Source organism: Aphelocoma coerulescens, chromosome 4 (genome assembly GCF_041296385.1).
Source record: "Aphelocoma coerulescens isolate FSJ_1873_10779 chromosome 4, UR_Acoe_1.0, whole genome shotgun sequence".
NCBI lineage: Eukaryota > Metazoa > Chordata > Aves > Passeriformes > Corvidae > Aphelocoma > Aphelocoma coerulescens.
This window is the reverse complement of record NC_091017.1, coordinates 56,014,621-56,038,161: the sequence shown is the minus strand read 5'-3', so window position 1 is coordinate 56,038,161 and position 23,541 is coordinate 56,014,621. Positions and strand designations below refer to the sequence as shown.

The following is a 23,541-nucleotide window of genomic DNA, read 5'->3' as shown; positions in this document are numbered from 1 at the left end:
AACTGTGTAACCCAATATGAATCTGATTCCTTGTGGTCACTCATTTAGTCAAAGGATGAGAAACGCTTCTGGCACAGGTATGAAACGCTTACGTAAATTGAATGGCTGGAAAGGTAATGCCTTTCGCTGGAACAAGAATGTTCCTTCTCCCAGTCAGCTCTCTTTTGACAATTACACCCTTTAAGGAACATAGCAACTCTTGGGAAAAACTGAATGTGCAACATTCCAATAGTAAGGTAATTGAAAAAAGAGCAATTATCAGGGACTGGAAATAAATAGTCCTTTGTATTAAGATTTTTCTAATCCAATGTGGAGGGGAAGTTTGGATGAAAGTTTGTGGAATAATGGTGAAAACTTGAACCAGACTTTACCTGTTCTCAACAAAACCCTCAAAAAGACTTCAAATACACTCAATGTTTTTCAGAGTGGGAACACTACAGAGTTGATGAGAAAAGTGAGAAGTAATTCTTCAAATATGTTAACTCTTAGATACTTAAAGACAATATTATTAACAATTATTTTGATTTTATTAATATTTCAGAGATCCTTGTGTTGTTGAAAGTGTGAATTTAGTGGAAGATTAATAGCTGACTGTCTGATCTGACATCTACTAAAGTCAGCAACAGCCTTTTCATCTTTTTCCATATATTCTAAAATAGACCCTTAAAAAGAACACAGAAATTAGGCGAGTTAAACATCAGGGCATATTCAACAAAAGAAGAAGAGAGTGAAAAATGGCAGAAAATGAAATATTTATACTATTTCATTCCATTTAAATGAAAAGGATTATATCTGAATTTTAACCTTCTCTGTGCAGTTTGTCATTCAAATATAATAAATGGCTTAGTGCTTGTGAGCTGAACAATGAACTACTTTATCTTTTATTGTCCAAAATGAAGTAAACATGAATTTTAAATAGCATGAAAGCTAGAAGAGAGCTAAAAAGAATCAAGAATTTTCAGTTTTAGACAGTACAAACTTGAAAACAATAGAAGTAAAAATACTAATTATAAATGTAAATTATTTAAAATACAACTGTGAACATTCATTTCCTCCAAGTACATTTAAAGTCTTGAATAACCTAAGTTAAAGTAATTTAAATTAATAATCCCCAAACCACAAGAACTCTTGGCCAATAGGAATATATGGCTTCCATGAAACCCCTCGTAAGTTTTTGGAAGAAGCACAAGTGGCTGAATTACAGCAAATCAGTGCCCACTTACTGACATATTGTGAATGCAAACTCAACACAATACCAAGTTACTTCCAGTGGTAAGAGAAAAGGGCTCTCCCTCACTCTTTCCCCATGACACTCAAATTTTGCATTGCAGAAATAAAAAGGACACATTTCAAATGGCTCATAGTTCCAATTTGAAGCAATTCTTCCCTTCTTTTCCTTTTCCAAAATACACAGCTTTTAGCCCCAGTTCATACTAACACAACAGTGTTTAGATCCTGCTCCTTTGAGACAAGGACAGTTTTAACATGCCATCTTGTGGATCAACAGCATCCACCCATCAAGCACACCTGAAACCTGTGTCCTGCTGCTCCTCTTACAACAGATGCCATGTTATGGCAGGAGTCTGCAGAGTTTTTAGCAATGAGAGGCTCCACTTTTTAAAATCCTCAGCTGAGAACAAAACATGAACAGACACAGTAAAGGGACACTGCTCTTGACCTCTGAAAACTCTTTTGTGAAGTCACCAGTAAAGTTTGGTTTGTTTTTTTTTTTCATATGCACACAAACATGCCACTGTGTGGTGAAAACAGGGTGTGAACTTTTACTGCATTTTAGCTGCTCCACAAAATCACTGAAGTCCAAGTGAAACAGTAAGCCCAGTGAAAACAGCTTCGTCTAGCTAAACAGAGAACTTGTTTTTCCAACACAGGGACCTCAGCCATCAGGACCATTTCAGTCTTCCTTGAAAGAAATTAAGCTACTTTGCACCACTCATCACAGATACCTGCTATAGAGAAGAAATTCAGACTTTTTCTACCTATACAGTACCTTGTTCTTGCTTCAATTGCTCTGTCTTCTCTTCAGAGGACTTGAGTGAAACTCTTCAGATGAGTTTTTAGAGTTTGCTGTGCCAGAGTTCAACAGTCTCACAATCTCTGGGACTGATCCTGCAATCTCTGCTCTGACAATTTTTTTAAAAATTAAAGTCAATAGCATATTTCCTGAAAAAAGATTGAGGGTTTCTATGCAGTGTGAACACCTTAAGTGTAAAATATATTATTTAAGAGTTAAAAAAAAAAAAAAAGACAGAGCATACAAATATCAGGAAGATACCAATGATCAGATAGCTCACCAGTTTGTAATTTTTCAGGAGAAATAGCAGCATAATCCCTCTCCAAAAGCACTTTCCAACTCTAGAAATGTTGTATTAAAGACATAACGAAACAAGAACAGCAGGACTAGTGGCAGGAACAAAGTGCAATAATCAATGCAGTCTAGTGTGAATGACAGATGAGACTAAAGTATATTATTTATGTAGGGATAAATAACTACATTTCAGAATAACTTCTGAGTCAGCTCAAAGCAGATATAAGCCCCCAGAAGAGACAGAAATGAAAGATTAGTAAATTCATGAGACACATCAGGAAAAGACCTCTATACAAGAAGTTGTGATGGATGAAAGCCCAGAGAGATACATGAAAGAAATAGATGAAACAGGTACAAAGGTAAGAGAGCAAAAATGGATAATGGTGGGAATTAAAAGAATAGTTAAGAAGGAAAGCAAGGACAAATGACTAACTTGACACGGTCATTTATTCCATGAATACAAGTAAATTTAAAATGGAATCATAAAGACTGTTGATAGAAAATTTTATGTGATAATGAGGGCAAAGTATCATCCCTTGTGAAAATACTCTTTTGCCATTTAGACCAGCTGGAAGCTCCGCTTTTCTCTCTAACAATGCCAGAAGATGACAACACAATGGCATACTCCTGATTGCATTCTCATTCTTCTGGGTAATGAAATCATTATTTAAGCTTTGTTGGCAGCCACGTCTGTTCTCTCCAAACTATATAAATGATCTAGTAAACAACACGATAAATAAATTGCTATGGTAGGATATGCCAGTCTTGAATACAAGCCAGGTTGCAAATTGAATTGTAGCATTATCTGTAAGAGTTCAGATTTAAAGATGCAAAAAATGACACCTACATGCATTATTCTGCTATAAGCTGGCAAAGAGAAATAAGAGGAAAAGAATGGCATACTGATGGAATTTAATTGTCTCTTAAACTACGCTAGCTTCTCTTAGAAGAACAAACAAGGAACACTCCCTTCCCCACTCCTTCATTTTCTATGTGTATATGCAGAATTAAAATTAAATGATTGTTCATAGAAGGAGAGAATAACAGTCTGCAATAAAAATATAGAGCCTGGTCCTGTGAGATGGCAAGTAATTTTCTCTCCCATCACAAATGAGAGACAAGGATGGTTGCTACATTTCAGAATATTCCTAGATCACAAACCAACTCTTAAGACCCAGAAACATCAGCCAGTTATGACAGAAGGAGAACATTAATTTTCATAATGAAAGACATGACATTTTATGGAGGAGAATGCATCAGAAGTCACAGGGCCCACTGCAATTTGGAGCTGTGATCTGGACAGGAACACATTCTTCCCTTCATTTTTTCCATTTGTTCTGGGATTGCTGTTTCACCTTGGTGTCGTATCAACCCTCCTTTTTCACACTTCCCTCACTTTTCTGAAATTGCCTAACTTACTGGTACTTCATTTTATAATTTCGCTGACCTGTGATATCAATGACACCCTCCTTTTACTGAATGCAAAGCAGAATGAATTAGCAGTGAAAAGAAGATGAAACTGTGTGATGATCAGGACCATCAAGGAGCTCACAGCATCTCTGACTATGTGCAATACTAGACAACAAATACACAAGGCAGAATATAAAACAGAGGCATCTGAAAATGTGCACAAACAACATACGTATCCCCCTAGAAGACATTTGCAAACATATCTAAAATGTAAAACCAAAATACATATAGGCTTTTTCACTAAACAGTTGCGTATCTTCTGCAAAATGATGCATATTAGCAAAAGACAAGGATACTCCCATGTAGACAGCCTTGAGGAAAACTTAGAACTCGCAGTTCCGAAAGATAAGTAGTTTGCTCTGAGTGTTGATTACATCCACATAAGGCCTGAGAGAAAAAGCGCAATTTTCTCCTTTTTCCTCAAAAGAGATGGCCGTAACACATCTCTGATCATCAGAGTTCAGCCATTCATAATACAGGTTCTAACTATTAATTACTTCTGGAATACCAAGATGAAAGAATTTTCAATGCATGATTTTTTACATTGCTTGCAATACACTATGCATGCCTTGAGATGATCATGAGGTGTGACTGAGATTTTCTTTTTTTTTTTTTCTTTTCTAAATATATATTGGTTAAGAAGCAGCAGTTTCAAGCATACTACAAACCTCAGGAGTGGGAAATGTAAAGAATGACAGACATGTTCAACAAGTCCTGATTCCTAACCCCTTATAGACCCAAGTGGACACCACTTTTCACAGCTTTTTTCTTTTTTAACATGTCTAGAAAATAGTCTCCTTTTACATTGTTTGATCTAGAAATAGACTCTAGGTTATGACACCCATTGGCAGTACATGAATTCTGTAATACAATTTTGCGGCCTTAGCCTGTGCAACACCAGCACCTTGAGCACTCAGCAAAAGGTAGGGAAATGCAAATCAGTGGAGCAAGAGCACTCAGGTACAGTCTCATCCTCTGCCACTCCAACCCTGTGTCTTATTCTTTTGGCCTGGTGTCTTAGGAGGTGCATCAAGTCTTTTCCCCTGCATCTCTGAAGAATGATAGTTTCTTTGTCCTAATGAACAACCTAAAGTTGAGCTGTTGGGAAAGGTGTTCTTTGAACCAGCTTGAATGCAGAGGGCAAAAAGGGTAAGTGAGGGTGAAATGCAGTTTCCTGCTCTTGTAATGTTTGGCTAAAAACTACAGACTATAAGAAGTAGCACCTGCTATATAAAAAAATTAGAGGGCAAACACCATGTAAAAAGTCTCCAGGGCAACCTTCATATTTAAAGCACATTTTTTATAAAAAATGTATTTGGTATAGTTCTGGTGCTTTCAGTAAAAGCCCACATCGACAGAGAAAGCCACTTTTGCTGACTGTTTAAGTTGGGCTTAGCTGGGCTAACATCTTGAGAGCTTTTCAACCATTTGCAGCACATATCTATTTTAGTCATCTGTGTTTATTTTGTGCCGCTTACACGAAGTCTCCCTCAGCCAAGACTTGTGGCTATGCTGGATACTATTTCAGACTATGCCAGTTCAAAACAGTAAGACTCTAAAATGACCTGGTCAAGAGAATTATGCAGAAACTTGAATAATGAAAGAATGTTTGAACTAATTATGTTGAAATAGTTTGAGAATTTGCAACTTTTGCTATAAAAATCTAGTGACAAATCAAACTAGAAGAGAGATTAAAATAAAGAATGTTTTGCTCTGTATCCCTCAGAGTTTTGATATAGCAACATAACTAAGCATGGACCATTAATTTGCAATTAGCTACTGAAGAACAAAACACAAGTTTGTAATTCCCACAGTGGGTTTGTAAGTAGAACTGAAAGCAGTTTATCAAAATGGGTCTTTTTGCATTATAGAATTAGAAATGGTTTGGCTTAAAAGACATACTGCTCATTTTCATAAAATCTAGTATGAAAGAATTCTGGTCAGTTTTTGTAAAGCAAATAATACTGCACCAGAAAGAAACAGAAAAAGGATGTTTACTTGACATATTACTGGCTTGCTCTGACATTTCTGGCCACTCTAAGCAGTCATTAGCAGGTTTCAATCTTCATGGAAGATGGTCTATGTATGGTTATCCCTCACCACCACATAAACTGTGTTTTCAGTCTAGTTTTCAGACTTGAACTGACCCTTGGGCCAAGATCAGCCATGCCTATGCACAGAGCATCGATACCCAGAGGAATAACATAGGGAATCAGATTTTTATATTACAAAATAAGTGAAAAAATGGGAAATAAAAAGCTTTAAAAACAACATCATTCTTATCTAGAGATTTGCTGTCTTTTGCTAAAACTAAGACAGGAAGCATTTCCTCTGGGTACAAAGAATGACCTTCACCATGATTCTTTCAAGTAACTATCCCCTTGCCTGACAGATTCCCCCCGATAAAACCACTTGCTGTCATTTGTTGTTCCTCACTCTTGAACTTTGGCTCTTCTTGTCAAAATAAGTTTTGGAGATGGAGGAGACTGAACAGGAGATAAAGTCATGCAAGCTAACACACCCGTCATTGTCTTTTGACAACTCTTGTGCATCTGCAGAGGATGGAAAGTCTTGAGATATTTTTCTTCTATGCTTACTTCCTCTTACGGAAGTTCCCAATTAACTGCTATATCCATAGAGTAAATAGTGAACCTAACATACAATAGTCAAATTGTTACACACCACCACCAAATCATAACAGATGGTGCCATGGGTATTACATACTAGAAATGATATTTATGAAGTCATAGCCAAAAATTTTAGATTTCTAGTGTTTCCTATGACTATTTGGAGATCATAATATGTGCTTATTATTTACAGTGGTCATATTACAGAAATTTACATGTGAAATGTTCATATTTTGACACCAAGAAGAACCCTGAAAAATCCACTTCAGGAAAATGATAGAACATTCAGCATAAAATAATTCAATGCTACTTAAGCATGTACACACATATACATTCTAAGAATTCTGTGTGTGAACAATATCTCAAGTTAACCTAATAACCAGCAAAATATCTTTTAAAATATTATGCATATTAGAGATACACAGTTCACTGACATAAAATCTTCATGGTATTATGAATTAAGAAGGAAAAAACCAAACGAAACAAAGCCCTGCTTAGTCAAGCAAAATGAAAGACAGGTAAATAATCAAGCCACATAACTAAGAGTTGGACTTTTTAACAGCTCTCTTGTTTGTAAACTTCTGTGGTGTTGCTAACAACACAGAGGAAGAAGAGTTTAAATGACAATAGCTTTTTTTCATTGTATAAACATTAATTGTGCTATAAGATGAACTGAAGTCTGCATTTCAAATAGAGATTTAAACTATATGCTATATAAAACCCCAAAAGTAATGTATTCAACCACAAATTATACTTTGAATGCCACATACATTTTCTAAGAGTTTCAAAGTAAATATACCAATTAAACTAGAAGTTAAAATTATCATATTGGAAATTAAAACGAGAACTTCAGGTTCTAGAGGGAGACTTTTGGATCTCCTTCTGATTTTGGAATAGCAGTGTCATTCAAATCTCCCATACAGTTAATTCTAACAGAAATCCTCTGTATTTGATTATGTATTTTTTAACTCTACATATAATAGTCATGACTGAATATATCATAACTTCTTCAATAGCAGAAGCCTTAATTCTTATCAGTGTTTGTTTAGATAGGTATAAACAAATTAGTCCATAAAAATTAGTTTATTTTAACGCAAATGCAAGTTTAAAAAACCTACAAGCAATCATGTGGGTTTTGCACAATGTCATTACTGGATTGAAAGTTACTCCTAAAAGTAACATTTTCACATTTGGGCATCTCCTATAATTACACTATAATTCTGTTAAATTTGATCTCATCTCTGAACTTCTGCATTTATAATGCTCAGTGTGAAGACAACTGCAAACACCTTGTTATACAATTTGCTCCAAAATCCTGTGGAGTACTGCCAGCTGTAACACCATTCAAATGTACTCTGGTGTGTTTTATACCTATCTAGGTTAAAAAGAATCACCCACTAAATACATATAGGGAACCCTTTTGGGTACACAGCATGTTTGGATGTCTTTTTCTAACCCAGAGACAGAACAGATTGCTAGCGTTGTTTATCACAATGATTTTGAAGTTAAGGTTTTGAGGATCCAACTTTTAGAGGTAGTGGGCACCCAGTCTCCATTGAGACTTGTGGGGTTCAGCAATTTTGAGAACCAGTGTCCACGTGTTCTTTTTAGCACAAATAGTAAAACTTCTGTTTCCTTATGTTGTGTAAGAATGAGTGACAAAACAGCAACTTAGAAGGCAAACTCTTACTGAAGCATAAAAGTTAAAGATGCAAAAATGGCTTAGCAAGTCTCCTGCTGAGATCACACAACAGGTTACTTGAGGATAGTCTGGCTGCTGACTGAGACTTCTGAGACTTTTCTTTTCTAGATTCTGCTAAATTATCCTAGCTAGTGATTTGGTCTTATAAATATTTAGGAGCATCTGCTTTGGTTTTTAGGAGAGTTGAAATCTGGAATTTCCCTTTACTCCTCACAGTTTCAAGCACTAATTGGTATGAGCTTTTTGGAAAGTGAACACTGAGCAAAAAACTCCATTTCTGCAACTACGCAGAACATTGTTAGACTGCTCTTGGTGACTGCCCAAGAGCATGCACCTATTATGTGCTCTGTTCACATTCATAACACAGGAACTAGTGTTCCTCCAAAAGATCCATTTTTACCCACCTCACACTGCATGGAGCAGCCCAGGAACAAAATCTCACAGATGTTTGTGGCACTTGTAACTTTGGACACGACACACCTACACTGTTCAGAATCCTCCAGCCACAACAAACAGAACTGGCTGACCAGTGCCACTGACTACCAGTATCTTCTAGCAAAAAAGGAAAAGATAAAAAAATGCTGAATGGGGGTCAAAATTCTGAACCATGCTGGTTTAGATTTGCATCTAACAAGCCTGAGAAAAAGGGCAGCCAACATGCATCCTCCTTTCTTCCTCCCAACTTTTGAACTTGGTCCTGGGGGTTCCTTTCTCACCACTTTAGCAGGTGTTTAGAAGCCTCAAGGTTCAGAATCAACACAGCTGTGGGATATGGCACAAACATGTTGAGAACAAAAAAAAATGCTTCTTGAGAAAGAACATATGTACAAACATCCATGTAAGAGCAGCAGGGAGAGCTCAAAAGATTTTGAAATTGTGCCTCTAACTGAGAAGCATGAGCTAGGATGTCTAGGCCTGATGTAAAGGCTCCACAGTAAGGACAACTATTCTCCACAGAAGCCTCAATTCTCTCTGCCTTTGTGTCAGCAGCACTAACCTTTAAACACTGCCTAAGTAGACTGAAGGATGCAATTACACTCCTGTACTCATTTTAAACCCTTATCTAGAATACTGCATCCAGCCTTGAGCTCTTCTACACCAGACATTTACAGATTGAAGTGAATTCAGTGCGGGGTCTCCAGGGGCAGAAGCACTTGCCCTGTAAGGAGAGGCTGAGGGAGCTTGGCTTGTTTGGCCCAGAGAAGAGATGGTTTTGGGAGACCTAACAGCAGTCCCCAGTACTTACAAAGAGGTTAGTGAGAGGACAGAGACAGCTCTTTACAGCACTGTATGGCAGAGGGTATGATACGTTCAACTAAAACATGGATGGAAAAAATTCTGTGTCACAAAGACTGCCAAATATTGGGGCAGGTTGCCCCAAGAGGCTGTGGAATTGCTATCCCTTGAAGGTTTTTAAGATTCAGCTAGAATAAAAGCCCTGAATGACCTAATCACTATTAGCCTTGCTTTGAGCAAGAGGTTGGCTTAGGTCATCTACTGAAGTTCCTTCCATCCTGAACAATTCTTGTAACACCAATAAATGGGCACACATCCCTTTTCACTTTTTGGCTCTCCAGTCCCCAACCAAACCTGTTGACTGTTCAACAGTAAGAAAGTGGATCAACCTGTAATGACTCTTGAGTTTCAAGAAAGTACTGGCTGTACCACAATTGGGAACTGTTACCAAAGGAAAACTATATAATTTCCTATAAAGTATATGGAACTGGCTATACAGACATGCTCAATTTGTCTGGTGTCATTTTGGACTTTGGTGCAGCTGGCCACTACACAGATCTGGCAACTCCAGTTTTGATGCTTAGCCCAAGGGTCTGCTGGTCTGTGAGATGGAAAGTGCTTGTCATTTCCTCTTGTCCTGTAGGGTATTGCTCTCCTTCTGCTGCAGCCACTGATGTAACCCTCCCACTGCAAGAGCCTGGTCTGGAGTATTTTGGCTCCTAGTGTGGCCTGTGTATTTTGGAGACAGCGTTCTCTGTGCACAGGCCTAGGGTGCAATACGAGAACATGATGACACAAGTTCTGCAAGTGCTATTTTATGGACATGGGTGGAGAACTCCACTTACTCTGAGCAAAGTCATTCTGGAAAATAAGATCAGCCAGGCTCTCAGAGAGTACACACTGGTACAGCATCTGCCTGGCTTTAAGTTCTTCCTCTGGCATTCCAGATGAGTGTAATGATACACTCCAAGGCTAATAAAGTGTGGACACTTTGGTTTTTGTATTCAGGGTGAACCAGGCCTATACAAGTGCAACCCAAGCATTTGCATGAACAAGTTATATATACACCTCTTGAAAAGTGCCATTTAAAAGAAGTTTCTTCCTTTGTGGATGTATGCATGTGGAAGTGGTTTAGGACAAGCACACAAATTAAGGGGAAGCCGTACAGGGAGCAGCTGAGGTCACTTGGCTTATTCAGCCTGGAGGAGACTGAGGGGAGACCTCATTGCAGTCTACAACTTCCTAGTGAAGGGAAGAGGAGGGGCAACACTGACCCCTTCTCCATGGTGACCAACGATAGGACCTGAGGGAACAGCATGAAGCTGTGTTGAGGGGTTTAGGTTGGATACTAGGAAAACAGTCTTCCCCAGAGGGTGGTTGGTCATTGGAACAGGCTCCCCAGGGAAGTGGTCACAGCACCAAGCCTGACAGAGTGCAAAAAGCATTTGGACAACACTCTGGGACACATGGTGTGACTCTTGAGGACGGTGCTGTGTAGGGCCAGGAGCTGGACTCAGTGATCCCTGTGGGTCTCTTCTAACTCAGAATATTCTGTGATTCTATGATTCCTTATACCCAGACATACATTCTTTGGGGACTTACATACTAACTCTACTCTTATCATAGGCTAGTGGATGTCATATTTTCCTGATAACCTTCCCAAAATACTGTTAAGAAACCTCTTGAAGAAGGGCCTGATCCTAGAGAGAATCTTCTTCACACAACTGCCTTGAACAGCTGATGTACCCAGTAACTTAAAATTATACTAATTTAGGCCCTAAGAAAGAAAATGTGATAAAAACAGGTTTATGAAAATCAACAAGGGGAAGTACATCAAATGAAGTTGATGTATAGTGTAATCTTGAAAAGAATTTAATCAAATTAGAGTTGTAATCAAGTTCACCTAATTGCTCACAGTTCATAATTGTTAATGGTATTTTAAAAAATATGTACTTTTACTTAGAAAAAAAAAGAAGCACTTTGTTGCTTATTTTTTCAATAGACATTGAACTAAGTTCAATACAGAAACAAAGAAACGTTGCTATTTTACAGGTCACAGTTAGAGTATGTACATAACTTGCTTGAAGTTGCTCAACCTATCAATGACATAGCAAGAAACAGAAGTCAAAACTCAGAATCAGTGAATTCCCAACTTCAGAACTATTTAAAGGGTAGTTTTAAAAATTTAGGCATCATTATCTTGCCGTATGAGCATGTGGAACTTCATATGTGTGGAATTACCTTGACCACAAAGACTTTGCTGGGTAATTTCTCTGGCTTTATGCAGACTGAAAAAAATGCATATAAAAGAAACATTTCAACAGAAACACTGTCAATGCTGTCAAAATGCAGCTCTGGGAAATAAACAGAAAGCTATAATTTGTATTGACTATTCAAAAGCTCATCAGAAAGATGGATACACAGATTCTAACTGTACATGCAACTGAATAAGCAGATTCAAAAGCACCAGTAACTGCAAATCTGCAAGAGCTGAAGTAATGTCTGAATAACCACCCTTCCAAATATCCTCATGTTATCCTTACCAGATTAATCAGTCTTCTCATTGCATGTTCATGTGAGCAAATGCATTCACAGGGATCAAATCCACCTTCTGCCATGGTTCTCTGGATAAACCTGAACTTGTTTGTTAACACCTAAGAAGAATAAGAATAAAAGGACAATGAACTCTTTTTCAACTGACCTTATTTTCCAGAGACTCACACATGAAGTTTCAGTTCATTTAATGCCAGGGTGAAAAAAGCAAAACAAAGCAGGGTAATCCTATTATTCCTTTGGCAGCATGAATGAAGAAGTCTGGTATGTGCAGTTACATTTTGATGTTGCTGAAAACACTGTCTCACACAAATTTTTTTTGCAAGACTGTGTGTGTCTCCCCTGGGTTTTCTCACATACCAAAATGAAATGCATTCTAACAAACACGGGGCACAAAGATTAAATTCTTGTCTCTCATCTGCACAGTGGGACTCTTAAGTGTACATACACAAATTGAAAGGTCAGGGGAACTTGTACTCCTAAACTCTAATAAACTGCTGGCATTCTCCCTCCAGATCAAGGTACAGGAAAATAATTTAAAACTCAGTAAGTTCTTTGCTAAAGGAAACAATCATCTTTGTTGTATATTGAAAGCAAGCAGCAGGGGTACAAAAGTGAATGTACTTGGAAACACTTTAAAAATGGAGCTATGCACGCTAATTTTACATCAAAGAAGTAGGTTAATCACTTAGCAATACAGAATGTTCAAAGAAACTGGAGTGGACATGGTAGGAAATCAATTCTAGATTATTCACCTGCTAAAACCACTTACACCAGACATGTCGAGTGTGTTCAAATGTATACTTACTCTTTACCAATAACTTTTCAGTGATTTAATTGAGGGTCAAACCATGCAGCAGACTGCAAGGGATTTCTACCCTTATGGTCAAATCTGGGATTGCTTTCTCTCAAATGAGGACTCTCAGGATATATTAGGTAGTTCTGCAAATCCATACTTTAAAAATATTTTTAACTTGCCATCAGTACAGCTGTATTCAACATGTGTTAGTGTTGCAGGCACTCAGGCTCTAATGTTACACAACTGGCAAGCTTAACAAACACAGCAGCCCAGAGCAGAATACAACCTCCCAATTCCTAAAATGAGTAGTTTATGAAAGTACCAGCCATTTGATAAGGGTGTGCTGAATAAACAGATGTGCTCTGCAGTCATTGCCTATAAAAACTTACAGCCTTGAGCATTTTACACGTGAGCATTTTAATGTTTCAATGTCACTAGAACAAAGAGGAATAACCTGTATGTCTTCATTCAACTGAATATAACATCATTACAGTTCTACCCTCTGGGGGGAAGAAAAAAGCAAATGCATTTCAGAAGTCCTTCCTTTGTTAATGTCTACTACTCTTCTGAATAAACCTTTACTATGGTGGAGAAAGCCAGAGAGTAAAAGAAGGTGAGAGATATCTGTATCTTAATTATGGAGTTTGAACATTGATGCCCTTAACCTGCTAGGGTCTCCACTTTTTAAAAAGAAAACTGAAAAAGAAAAAAAAAAAAGGAAGTGATGGAAGAAAATTTTTTTGCCTAGACATTAAGAAAGCATAATCTGGCTATGCAGTGAGAAGATGACTGAGAGGTCACTTGATTATGTAGTGCACAAGTACCTTAGAAAAGAAAAACAGGCCCAAGTATTGAATTCTTCAATGAAGAGGTTATCAAGAACCAGTAATTGGAAGATGTAATTAACCAGATTGGAAAGAAAAGTAAGGCATACATTTTTACCATCACAGTAACTGATCTGTGCAACAAACTGCCCAAGAAGCAGTGGATTTCCCACCACTCACTGCATTCAGTATGTTTCAGCAAAATACATATTATTAAGTACAGAAGCACCCAAGGTCAGATATAATGTCCCCCAATATATAGGAGATCAGAGCAGATGATCTAATAACTCTTTTTGAGAGTTACTGTAAGGCTACTAGACTAACTTTCATGAAATTAATTCAGAACCACTAGAACCACATGATAGCATAGAAGAAATTTTTTAACAGCACAGTCTTCCCGAATAATAAGCTCCTCTGCTTGGTATGGTGTTTCTAAAACTATCTTAGGATAAGGAACAGATAAAAGCACTGATTACTAAACAGTGCAAAATAGTTTCTCTGGATATAATGCTGACATGCACAAGAAGGTATTTGAACAAGTGCAGTTGCAAAAAATATTTAATTGTAATTTGAAATAATTTAGGGGTCAGTAACACATAATAATGTCTAACAGACAAGTGTTTATATTATAGAGTCATCACCAATGAAAATAGGCTAACATTCTCTATAGAATGTACAAGTGAAAAAGATTAGACAAAAATGGGAAAAGTTAATCTGTCATACAACATCATAAATTTAAACGGAGGTGCGCTAGAAGGAATTTACCCCAAGGCACTTGTACATGACAAATTACCTCAATGAGCTAAAGAAAGCACAAGACACATCACCAAGTAAAATGCCATCCAAGCTTTGAACAAAAGATCTCGTACAAGCTTTCCCACCTTCACACAATGCTGAAACAAATCATCCTTTCTTTCCTCCAAGCCTATAACAAACTCTTTCATTGGCAAAGAACCAAAGATTGACCATGTATTTTGGGAACAGAACTTGGTTTTCCCCTAAAAAAGATGCTAAAATTGAGTTAATTTAATATGCTTAGAATCCAGGTAAGTAATTCCCCTTTATGCAATTATTTTTTGCTGAAACTGAAGAAAGCAGTGATTTTATACATATCTGCCCAGTTATAAAGAAGAGAGAAACACTCTATACTATATGATAATTTTCACTTGTAAAATGACGCTCTCATGTCCTTATTAGTCTTTAAAATATTCTTGGCTTAACTGCGTTATTTGTAACACATTTCAAATGCATAAAGCACTAAGCTCTGTAATCAGATTTTGCAGTTTAATAACGTTTTGTGACCCTGTCTCAGAATAAGAGACTCGTACTTTTATGTACCAAAAAGCAGGATTTCTTGGCTCCACTGAGTGCTCTTAGGCAGCCTGTTTGTATCAAAATCCTGTTCTAGAACTGCAGTGTGCTTCCTGCCTGCCTCCCGGTACTTGCAATTGTCTGATCTCACGTCAGCAGCTAACTTGTTCTGCCCAGCTCTGACCTCTTTGCTGTGAGTCACACAGGCTCTCCACCTTTTGCAAATACAGTTGTTCTACATACAATCTATCAAAGAAAATGGGAGTGTGTGCTCTGTTCTTTTCCTCATGACCTGAAGAAAGAAATAAATGCTTGTAGTTTTACTTTACTTATTTTTTCTTGTATGTTTTTCTGTTTATCGTCACCTTGTTTTCCTTGAAGTTGATAGAGTTGCTTTATATCAGTTGATAGGACCTCAGCAATTCGTAAGGCTATAATGTCAAATACCTGCAAGTCCTCTGGCTGGCAGAGTGTCTTTTAGTCAATTTAAAATTACCGTATTTAAATTGGCCATACTGCTAGCACAGTATTTAAATCACAGGGTTTACAAACAGCTGGAAGACATAGTCAGTAAATATGCCAAAGCTCTCTACAATAACAGCTGAGAAGATATCTATTATAGCCTCCAGACTAGCAAACTGATAGAGAGCATAATAAAGGAGAGAGTTAGTAAACATGGACAAATATGATGTACCATCAGCAAGTCAACATCACCATTTCAGTGCAAAGAGGCCCAAAGAGGTAATCATAAACAGAACTACTGAAATTAAAATACTGTGGTCGGAGCTTGAATTACTGTAATTCAGGAGTGAAGTGGAGGATGGTCTCTGATGATTTAAGTCAGAAATAAAAGCCCCTCATTCCTTTTGACTTGAGTACCTATTTGAAATTGTAGTCAATGAAGCCATATGGAAAATATTTCTAGTCTCTCATGATTTAAAAAATAGCATTCTCATATATAGTAACTATTGTAAACTGTTTATTTTATTGTCTTCCCCACTCCCAGCCCTACAGCAGTGTGTTATATTTTATATACCCAACTATCAAACCCACCATCTTTATGGCTGCAATCTGGCTGGGGGGTTTTCATACCTGGAGACTGTTCTGTATTTTAAATTATTGCAATGACCATACATTATTTCCCAATTCTGCAACACCATTCCCGAGTAAATAGCATGCAACTGGCAGGCTCCAGAAGACAGAAATTATACTCTGCCTTGCTCCACTGTAATAATTATAAAACTGAATTCCTTTCTATCATGAAGGCAAACAAGAATTTTAGCCCATTTTCCATGTGCTAGATGCCCTCCAATGTTACTCTAACATGACGCTGATTAGCAGGATTGCCAAAGTGTACACATTGGTCATCTCTACTCCTTCATGTAAAAGACTGTGTAAAAAGATTTATCACTCCAGTATTCAAAGAAAAACTCACTTCATATGATCAATAAATCAGAGTTCCTAAAGATTCATCACGGACTAAACCAGGCGTCTTCAGCATCAAAACATTAAGCTCATTAACTCTCTTCTTTCCTAGATCCAGGCACTTAAAATGTAGACTATCACAAACACGATGCTTACCATGGCTGGAGATTCCCTTGCTAAGAACAATTTTCTCTATGTTGCTATTTTCCTGAAGACTGAAGGGTAAGAAATCCTTGGGAGCCAAATACCTCATAGCACAGCAGGCAAGTAACAGAATCTTGCCACATTACTTTAAAGAGAAACAAAAGCCTATTCAGATCCTCACTACTGTTTTTCAGCCAACTGCAATAACTTGGAACACAATTGTGAAATAACGCTAAGAAGCCATCAAGTTAATTTTGCTTCTGAGTTCAGTTCAGGAGAAGCGTAGCAGAACAAATGAAAATATGTATCAAATTTAATATAAAATTACAGAAAAAAAGCAAATTAATTGCTCTGCCTCTGCAGGCATTATGAAAAATTATAAAGGGCTAAAATAGCAAAAGCCATACACAAAACATGAATCATTCAGTGCCTCAAAGATAAAATACTCATTTTCATCTGTCAGATGTGGAAACCCTCTCTCCTACAATTGTCTGTAATCTACTAAAGTATACAGGTTTCCTTAAAAATAATGTGTTCCCTTGCCTTTTTACCTGCATCAAAGCCACATTAGCATCCATGTCTTCTTACAATACCTGACCCTTTTTGTAATTATTCTATTCACAGCATGCTCCAAGTTTAGTTCTTTTGTATAATCTTACCCATCTCCAAATGACCTCCAAATATTCTCTTCTAGAATCTAAAACATCCTACATATTGGCCTCATATAGCATAACATAACACTCTTGCAATCCTGCACATAAAGTCCAGGAGACTACCAGGCACTGGGACTCTGTGACCATAGTATCCATTAACTCAGGGAGTGAAAAATTGCTTCAAGCAATAAGAGACTGATGTGATAAGCTCCTCCTAAGTCTCCTAATCACTGCTTTTATAGGAATCACTTCTCCGCCACTCTGCCCCCTAGGTACTGCTAGCACTCATGGGGCAACTGGCATCCCTGCTAACTCATTACTGGGCATTTCAAAATGCCTCTGGGTAAAATTGGTCACTCCAAAGTCTGTGTCTAATCCTGCCTCTTCTAGGGAGTGGATCCACTGAACCCTGCCTAGTCATAGAGTCCAACACAACACCTAATAGTTGTACAGTAAAATAATAGATAAAGATATCTGCAGTAGGGCAACATTGTTTACTAGTGACCAGCTAACCAAGAGAAGCCAAAATATTCAAAAACAGACAAACTCAGTGAGTGAATCTCAGACAAACTCGGAATTTTCTGTATTTGTTATATAATGCATTTTCCTGTTGATTTCCATCTTTTATAGTATTTGTACTTCATGCACACCCACCCTCCCATAGAATCCTGAGTGTTTTGTTACTCTTTTGATGAACTATCTACATCCAACTCACTAGCCTATTATTTAACTTCCCGTTATTTCAGTTGTACAGCTAAACTTTGGGAGTAAGACAGGGCAGAGAATTTTATCCACTGATTTCTGCATCATGTGTTTCTTCAGAATGGATTGGAGCATAGAGGGGGAAAATAATACACATGGATTTTAGCGTTTTCTCTTTAAAAAGTCAAACAGATGTATGTGTACATAGGACTGGCTGATTTCACCTGCACACAGCTTTGTGAAATTTCTAGTTCAATTGCTACTACTGCAACACATTTCCTATCGCCAAAGTGATATAAAGGAGGAACAAAGCAAAAATGGTAGCAGAGCCATTCAAAAAGCAAAGGAAGGGAATAACTAAACACTGGATAAAACTACAGGACAGTGTAAGGAAACAAAAGCATTAGTATTGAATAGGGAAGAAACTTCACAAAAGGAACTATGAGAATAGGGAGAAAAAAAAAAGAGAAAAATAAGCAGTACTTTAAAATAAATAAATACTGTTCTGTCTGAAGTTAACGGGTGCACGATTCTAAGGCAACAGAACCCACACTAAAGACAAAGACACCACACTAAATCGAAATTAATCCAGAAGCTAAGGGCCTGGCATAAGTAACCAGTGGAATGGTCTTAATTTTTTATACAAAAGTTTTAAATTGTTAGGGTTAGAAAACTATCAAAAATAAGCTTGAAGTTTTCTAGGAAAACTTTCTTTACAAAGCAACTTCCGCTGTTCAAACAAGGCTAAAAATAGCCTCTGTAAAGAAGAATCTTGTATACTAATTGATACTAATTAAAACATTCCAAGGATCCATTCTCCTCTATTACTGTAATTTAGATAGTTCAAATAAATATTCCCTCACAGAACTAAAGTCTAAAACATGGCAACATTATATCTGGCTTTTTTATAATGTTGATTTTTAATCACTTTTATTATAAGGGATTTTATTAACAAACCAAGAGAAGCTCTCTCTCATCATCTCTTTCACACTTACAGCTGCACCCTATTTTTACTGGAACAAATACTATGACTCTCATAGGATTTAGTGTACCAGGATCTAGTAGTTCTGCTTGACAACAGATCTCTAGAGGACTATTGATGATCTTTTTTTACCAGGCCTCCTCCTGGGCATAAAACTGAATTTTCAGGACAAAAGAAAACCAACTGGCTGACTGGGCAGCAAAACCAAAACAGCAGGATATGAATGTGGGCCCTGCCAGAAGGAGAGCTGCCACAGTAAAGTGTGGCTCCAATTACAGCTTTCTTCAAGTAATTGTCCCAGTTCAGATCATCCATTTAGCTTTTCTAGGGAAAAGAGCTGCAATGATTTTGATGGCTGATTCCAAAGTGGGTTCCTAGACATAGCAACACTTTCATGGTATAAAGCAATCATCTCCACTCTCCTTTTAACTCCAGGGGGTGGGGGGAGAGCAGCTAGTTTTGTACTTGAAAGCATCAGCCTGTCTCCCTGGACTTCCAGCTGTAGCCTAATGAGTTGGCAAGTATTTTCTTGCACAACTTTTCTCAGGATAATTAACAAGATCTAAGATGAACTCTTCAATGCAGATTAAGCTAAGCCAGTTCCTTTCCTCATGGAAAAGTCAGTGCTTACCCACACACACAGATGGATGCAACTAGTGGAGTTCTTGTTGGATTCAACAGAGACACCAAGTTGACTGACACTGGTCAAGCAGGAGTTGGAGACCCCAGGAGGAGCTCCACAAGGGAAATGCTCACCCGGCCACATCCTGCTCAAGGCATAGTAGTTGGGTAACTTTGCTACTGTCCCACAAACCACCTTGTAAGTAAACAATGAATTAATTTTCCAGTGTCATTCATCTGGTGTTTCTTAAAAATGCGAACATAATACAAAACAGCTCCTTAAATATAGAGCAAAGCCAAAGAAACTAAGAAATGCTGAGCCAGCCATTAAAGGATACTGCAGTGACATCTGAAACCAGGGAAGGAGCTTTTGAGCAGGGACAGACTTGAAGGTGAGAAGTAAGCGGTAAAGCTCTCCCTGATGGCTTTTTCTAGTGGTCTTACAAGACTACTGGAGCACTGATACATTCTTGTCTCCACAGCGCAACTTCACTACTGTGACCACCACAACATTCTGAGCATTGCTAACATTTTCACCCTGAAGTGGACAACTGGAGTTGCTCTGAGTGGGGAAGAATATTCTTCTGAGCCAATGTGACAACAACAGTGCTAGCACCTAGAGCAGTGAAGCAGGAATCACAGCATAAAAACTTCAACTACCTATAATAATGGTCAAAGCTCTTTCACAGCCAAGCATCACAACCCGTCTCAAACTGAAGTATGTGAAAAAGTTCACACCCCTTCAAAGAGTGGCAGGATCTAATAAGAACCTGGCAGGAAACTTACTATTTTTGGGCTAAGTTAACCAAGGTGACAGGTATGCTGAGGTGCATCAGTTCAACACAGAATGGCATATCAGGGAAATACAGAAGATTATACAGATGCTTCTTTCAGCTTAGTTAAGTCTTGTCAGTGTCAAGTACAACTCTCAGAGGACAAGAACCCACACACTGAAACTCCTCATTGTTCCATTACTGTTTCCCCCCTTCCCTTTCATGGCCAAATCTCAGTATATCAGGACAAAGAGAGATTTCAGGCTTTAAAGGCAATAAGGCTGATGTCAGTGACCAAAACTGAACTCCCCAAGGGAGCTAAATAAGATCCACCAAGATTTAAAAAAGCTATTTACTTATTCCCATGCAGGTGGCTCAACATTTCCTCTGGGCAACACTTGAAAAGGAGCTAATTATGCACATACAGTCATGGACCAAAAAAGAAGTCCAGCTATTTTAGAATTCATTTACTGATATTTGATACAGAATGTTATTACCAAACTCCAGCTGTCAGTTTTGGTCATTCTTTTGTTAAAATGATGACATTTTTCAGAAAGAAAGCTCTTGGAATATGAAAGCTAATTAAGAGAAGATGTCAATGACACAGAACATTGTCCAAGAATAATACCCTCCTTCTGCTAAGTAAACACTTCAGCTTCTTCTAGTGAAGGAGACTGACAATGGTCTAGGACAACAAAGTTATTCCTATTGCACTGAGCACCTAATGGCTATAAATCATTTTATTTCACATATGTTAATGCAAAAAGGTGAGTTATCCTCTGTAAAATTAATAACACATTATATTTCAACTAGTTTACAGAGCAAACTGCGAGCCCTCTCCTGTGGTCTTCAGTAAGGCAAGAACTCTCACTGCCTTTCATGGTTCTTCCACTTCAATAGTAAGTAGAAAACCTAGGCAAATTTGTTTACTCTCCTGCTTTTGGTTAGTATCTGGCATTACAGACTGCCTCACTGCTTGCTGACATTCCTCTTCCCATTCCCAAACAACTGCCAATCTCCTAAATTCAGCACCCCTGCAGCTGTGTGAGTGATGCACTGCTGCAGGAAGCAACACATATTGAACCCCAAAACGCTGCTGGAAGCACTTCTGCACCAGCTCTGCAAGGACACCCATGCTGTGCCATGCCAGCCAGGGCCAAAGGCTTGCGTTGCTTTGGCAGGCCTGATTCTGAGTAAGTGGCTACACATGGAAGAGGAGCAGACCTTCCAGGGGGCAGACCTGCTTTTGCAGGGAAGCAAAAGAGTATTCCTTGCAGATGGAAAATGGCAGAGGTGAGGCTCTCATACCAACCCCCCATTGGAAGTAGAACAGGGAACCTGACTTTGCTGTTGATTGCCCCACCTGAGAGATGTTTCGCGCTTAACTTTTGGGCTTCATAATACAAAATGAATAATTTACTTTAAAAAGTATTTAAAAAGTATGCTCCTGTAAGAAAGTATATAACCTATTGTGCTCGGTTTGGCCATTGAAACATGACTTTGTCCAGTCTGTAAAAGAAAAAGGTTATGCTGAGACACGTCAGAGGGGCCCTGAGCTAACCATGAGCAGCCAGGCAGTTACCGCAGCTCAGGTGACCTGCAGTAACTCATTATTTCAAATTTTTTTTTTGAGTGTTAATAGTTCAGAAATTTTTAGACATTTTGTCTCTTCGCAAAATTAAACATGAAAAATAGTCTCTTATTCACTCCTTTACAAAAACCATACTGTTTCAAAACAAATAAAAATGAATTTTTTTCCACCATATTGAGGCAGCAAATGCAGTCCTAAACCATGAGCTATTAAGCTTTTTTATACTAGTATACTAAGAGTACAATTGTTTACTTTACAAAATACCTTACTAAATCCTTAAAACTGTAAAAACACACTATTCCTTAATGTTACTCCGATCACATACAAACACAAAATTATACTGAAATTCTTTGGAATACTTTCATTTTTTTTTTTTTTATCCAGGGATGACATATGTTTCTAATAACTTGCCACTGAGCAAACACATTTAACAGGGTAGCAGCATGCTGAGAAAGATAGCAGGATTTTCAATTTTCAGATGAAAGCAGCTCTATTCCCTGGCAGCCCTACTCCTAACCCCTTCAGGCCAGATCAAATTTTATCTGAAGCTAGCTGGTGCCTGTCTTCAACTTCTATGGAAGTTGAATCAGGTTTTTTACATACCTGCAGTAAACAATTTGAAGCTTATCAATTAGAATTTTTTAAATCAGTACTTATACCAGAGGGAATCTGTAGCAATTAACAGGATTTCTGGACTTGGTTATTTACATATGTTTAGCTAACAGATGACCCAGTTTTTACCAGAGACTATCATCCATCTAATTCAGCAGACTCACAGACTAGTTTAGATTATCAAAAGGAAAGTGCTATGCAAATGACACAACTGTCCCCTGCACCTACTAGCAACAGATTTTTAAATCCATATTAATTTGCACAACAAAAACCTATGGTACTGTTTCACAAGATCAGGATTAGTTCGCAACACACATCTTACCTTTGGCTCCACAGTTTTCACACAAAAAATATGCATCTTTCATCTTTAGACAGTTTTGTTCCACATACTAATTTGAAGCTAAACCATCTGACAATCTCCATGGCTCAAAAAAGTCTCTTTTATGTAAGAAATATAATAAGAAGAATATTTCTAGATTTCACAGAACTCTCTGATAAAAAGCTTGCCTAGTATTTTCAAACAGGGGTGCTTAATTACAGGTGAAATCTGATCAGTCTCATCTAGATACCAGGATGAGGATCCCCTAACAACACTGTAATCACTTGCACAGGAATTCTTGTTAAACTAAGGCTGCTCACATCAGGAACCCTTCTTTCACACTTGATTTAGTTTAACTGTTTGAAGGACCCCAAATTTTCTTCACATAGTCATGTAATTTCATTCAGACAGCTGCTTTTTAGGTAAAAAAACCTCTTAATGTGTGAAAAAAATACATAAATTATTTTATCAAGTTGTCTAAAAATATTGCCCTGCTAAAAATAAAGATTTTATTATTAACTAACAGGAAATATATGAAAATACACATGTGAATATATGAAAAAAATAAGACCAAAGCTATAACACTAGAGGTCTGTATTTGACAAATATTCAACAAATAAAATATATGAACACTGCAGCTGCTTATGTCATGTAAGTGGTTGGTGCAACATTTTTGTCCAGTTTTTCTGGTTTTTTTCTGATAAAAATTGTTTCTTTCTGAGGACAGCTCAGTGCTTTGGATCTGACATTTGTCTAGAAGCTTTATAAAGCAAGAATGAAACTATATTTAGCTCAAGAAAGCCATGCTTTTTAATGCATGCAAAGCTGCAGAAGAATCAGAACTAATCTTAATGAGGAAAACTTTTATCAA

The 23,541-nt window shown here is 37.6% G+C and overlaps 1 protein-coding gene across 2 annotated transcripts in view; it reads right to left on the bottom strand.

Annotated features, from left to right (window-relative positions):
• The window catches only part of SMIM14 (small integral membrane protein 14), a 41,173-nt gene that overhangs the window by 14,196 nt on the left and 3,436 nt on the right, over nucleotides 1-23,541 (bottom strand). For both annotated transcript variants that reach the window (XM_069014248.1, XM_069014249.1), the window contains exon 2: nucleotides 11,905-12,015. In XM_069014248.1, coding sequence (XP_068870349.1) covers nucleotides 11,905-11,979 — 75 coding nt within the window. In that variant the 5' untranslated portion in view covers nucleotides 11,980-12,015. The remainder of the gene's footprint in view (nucleotides 1-11,904; nucleotides 12,016-23,541) is intronic.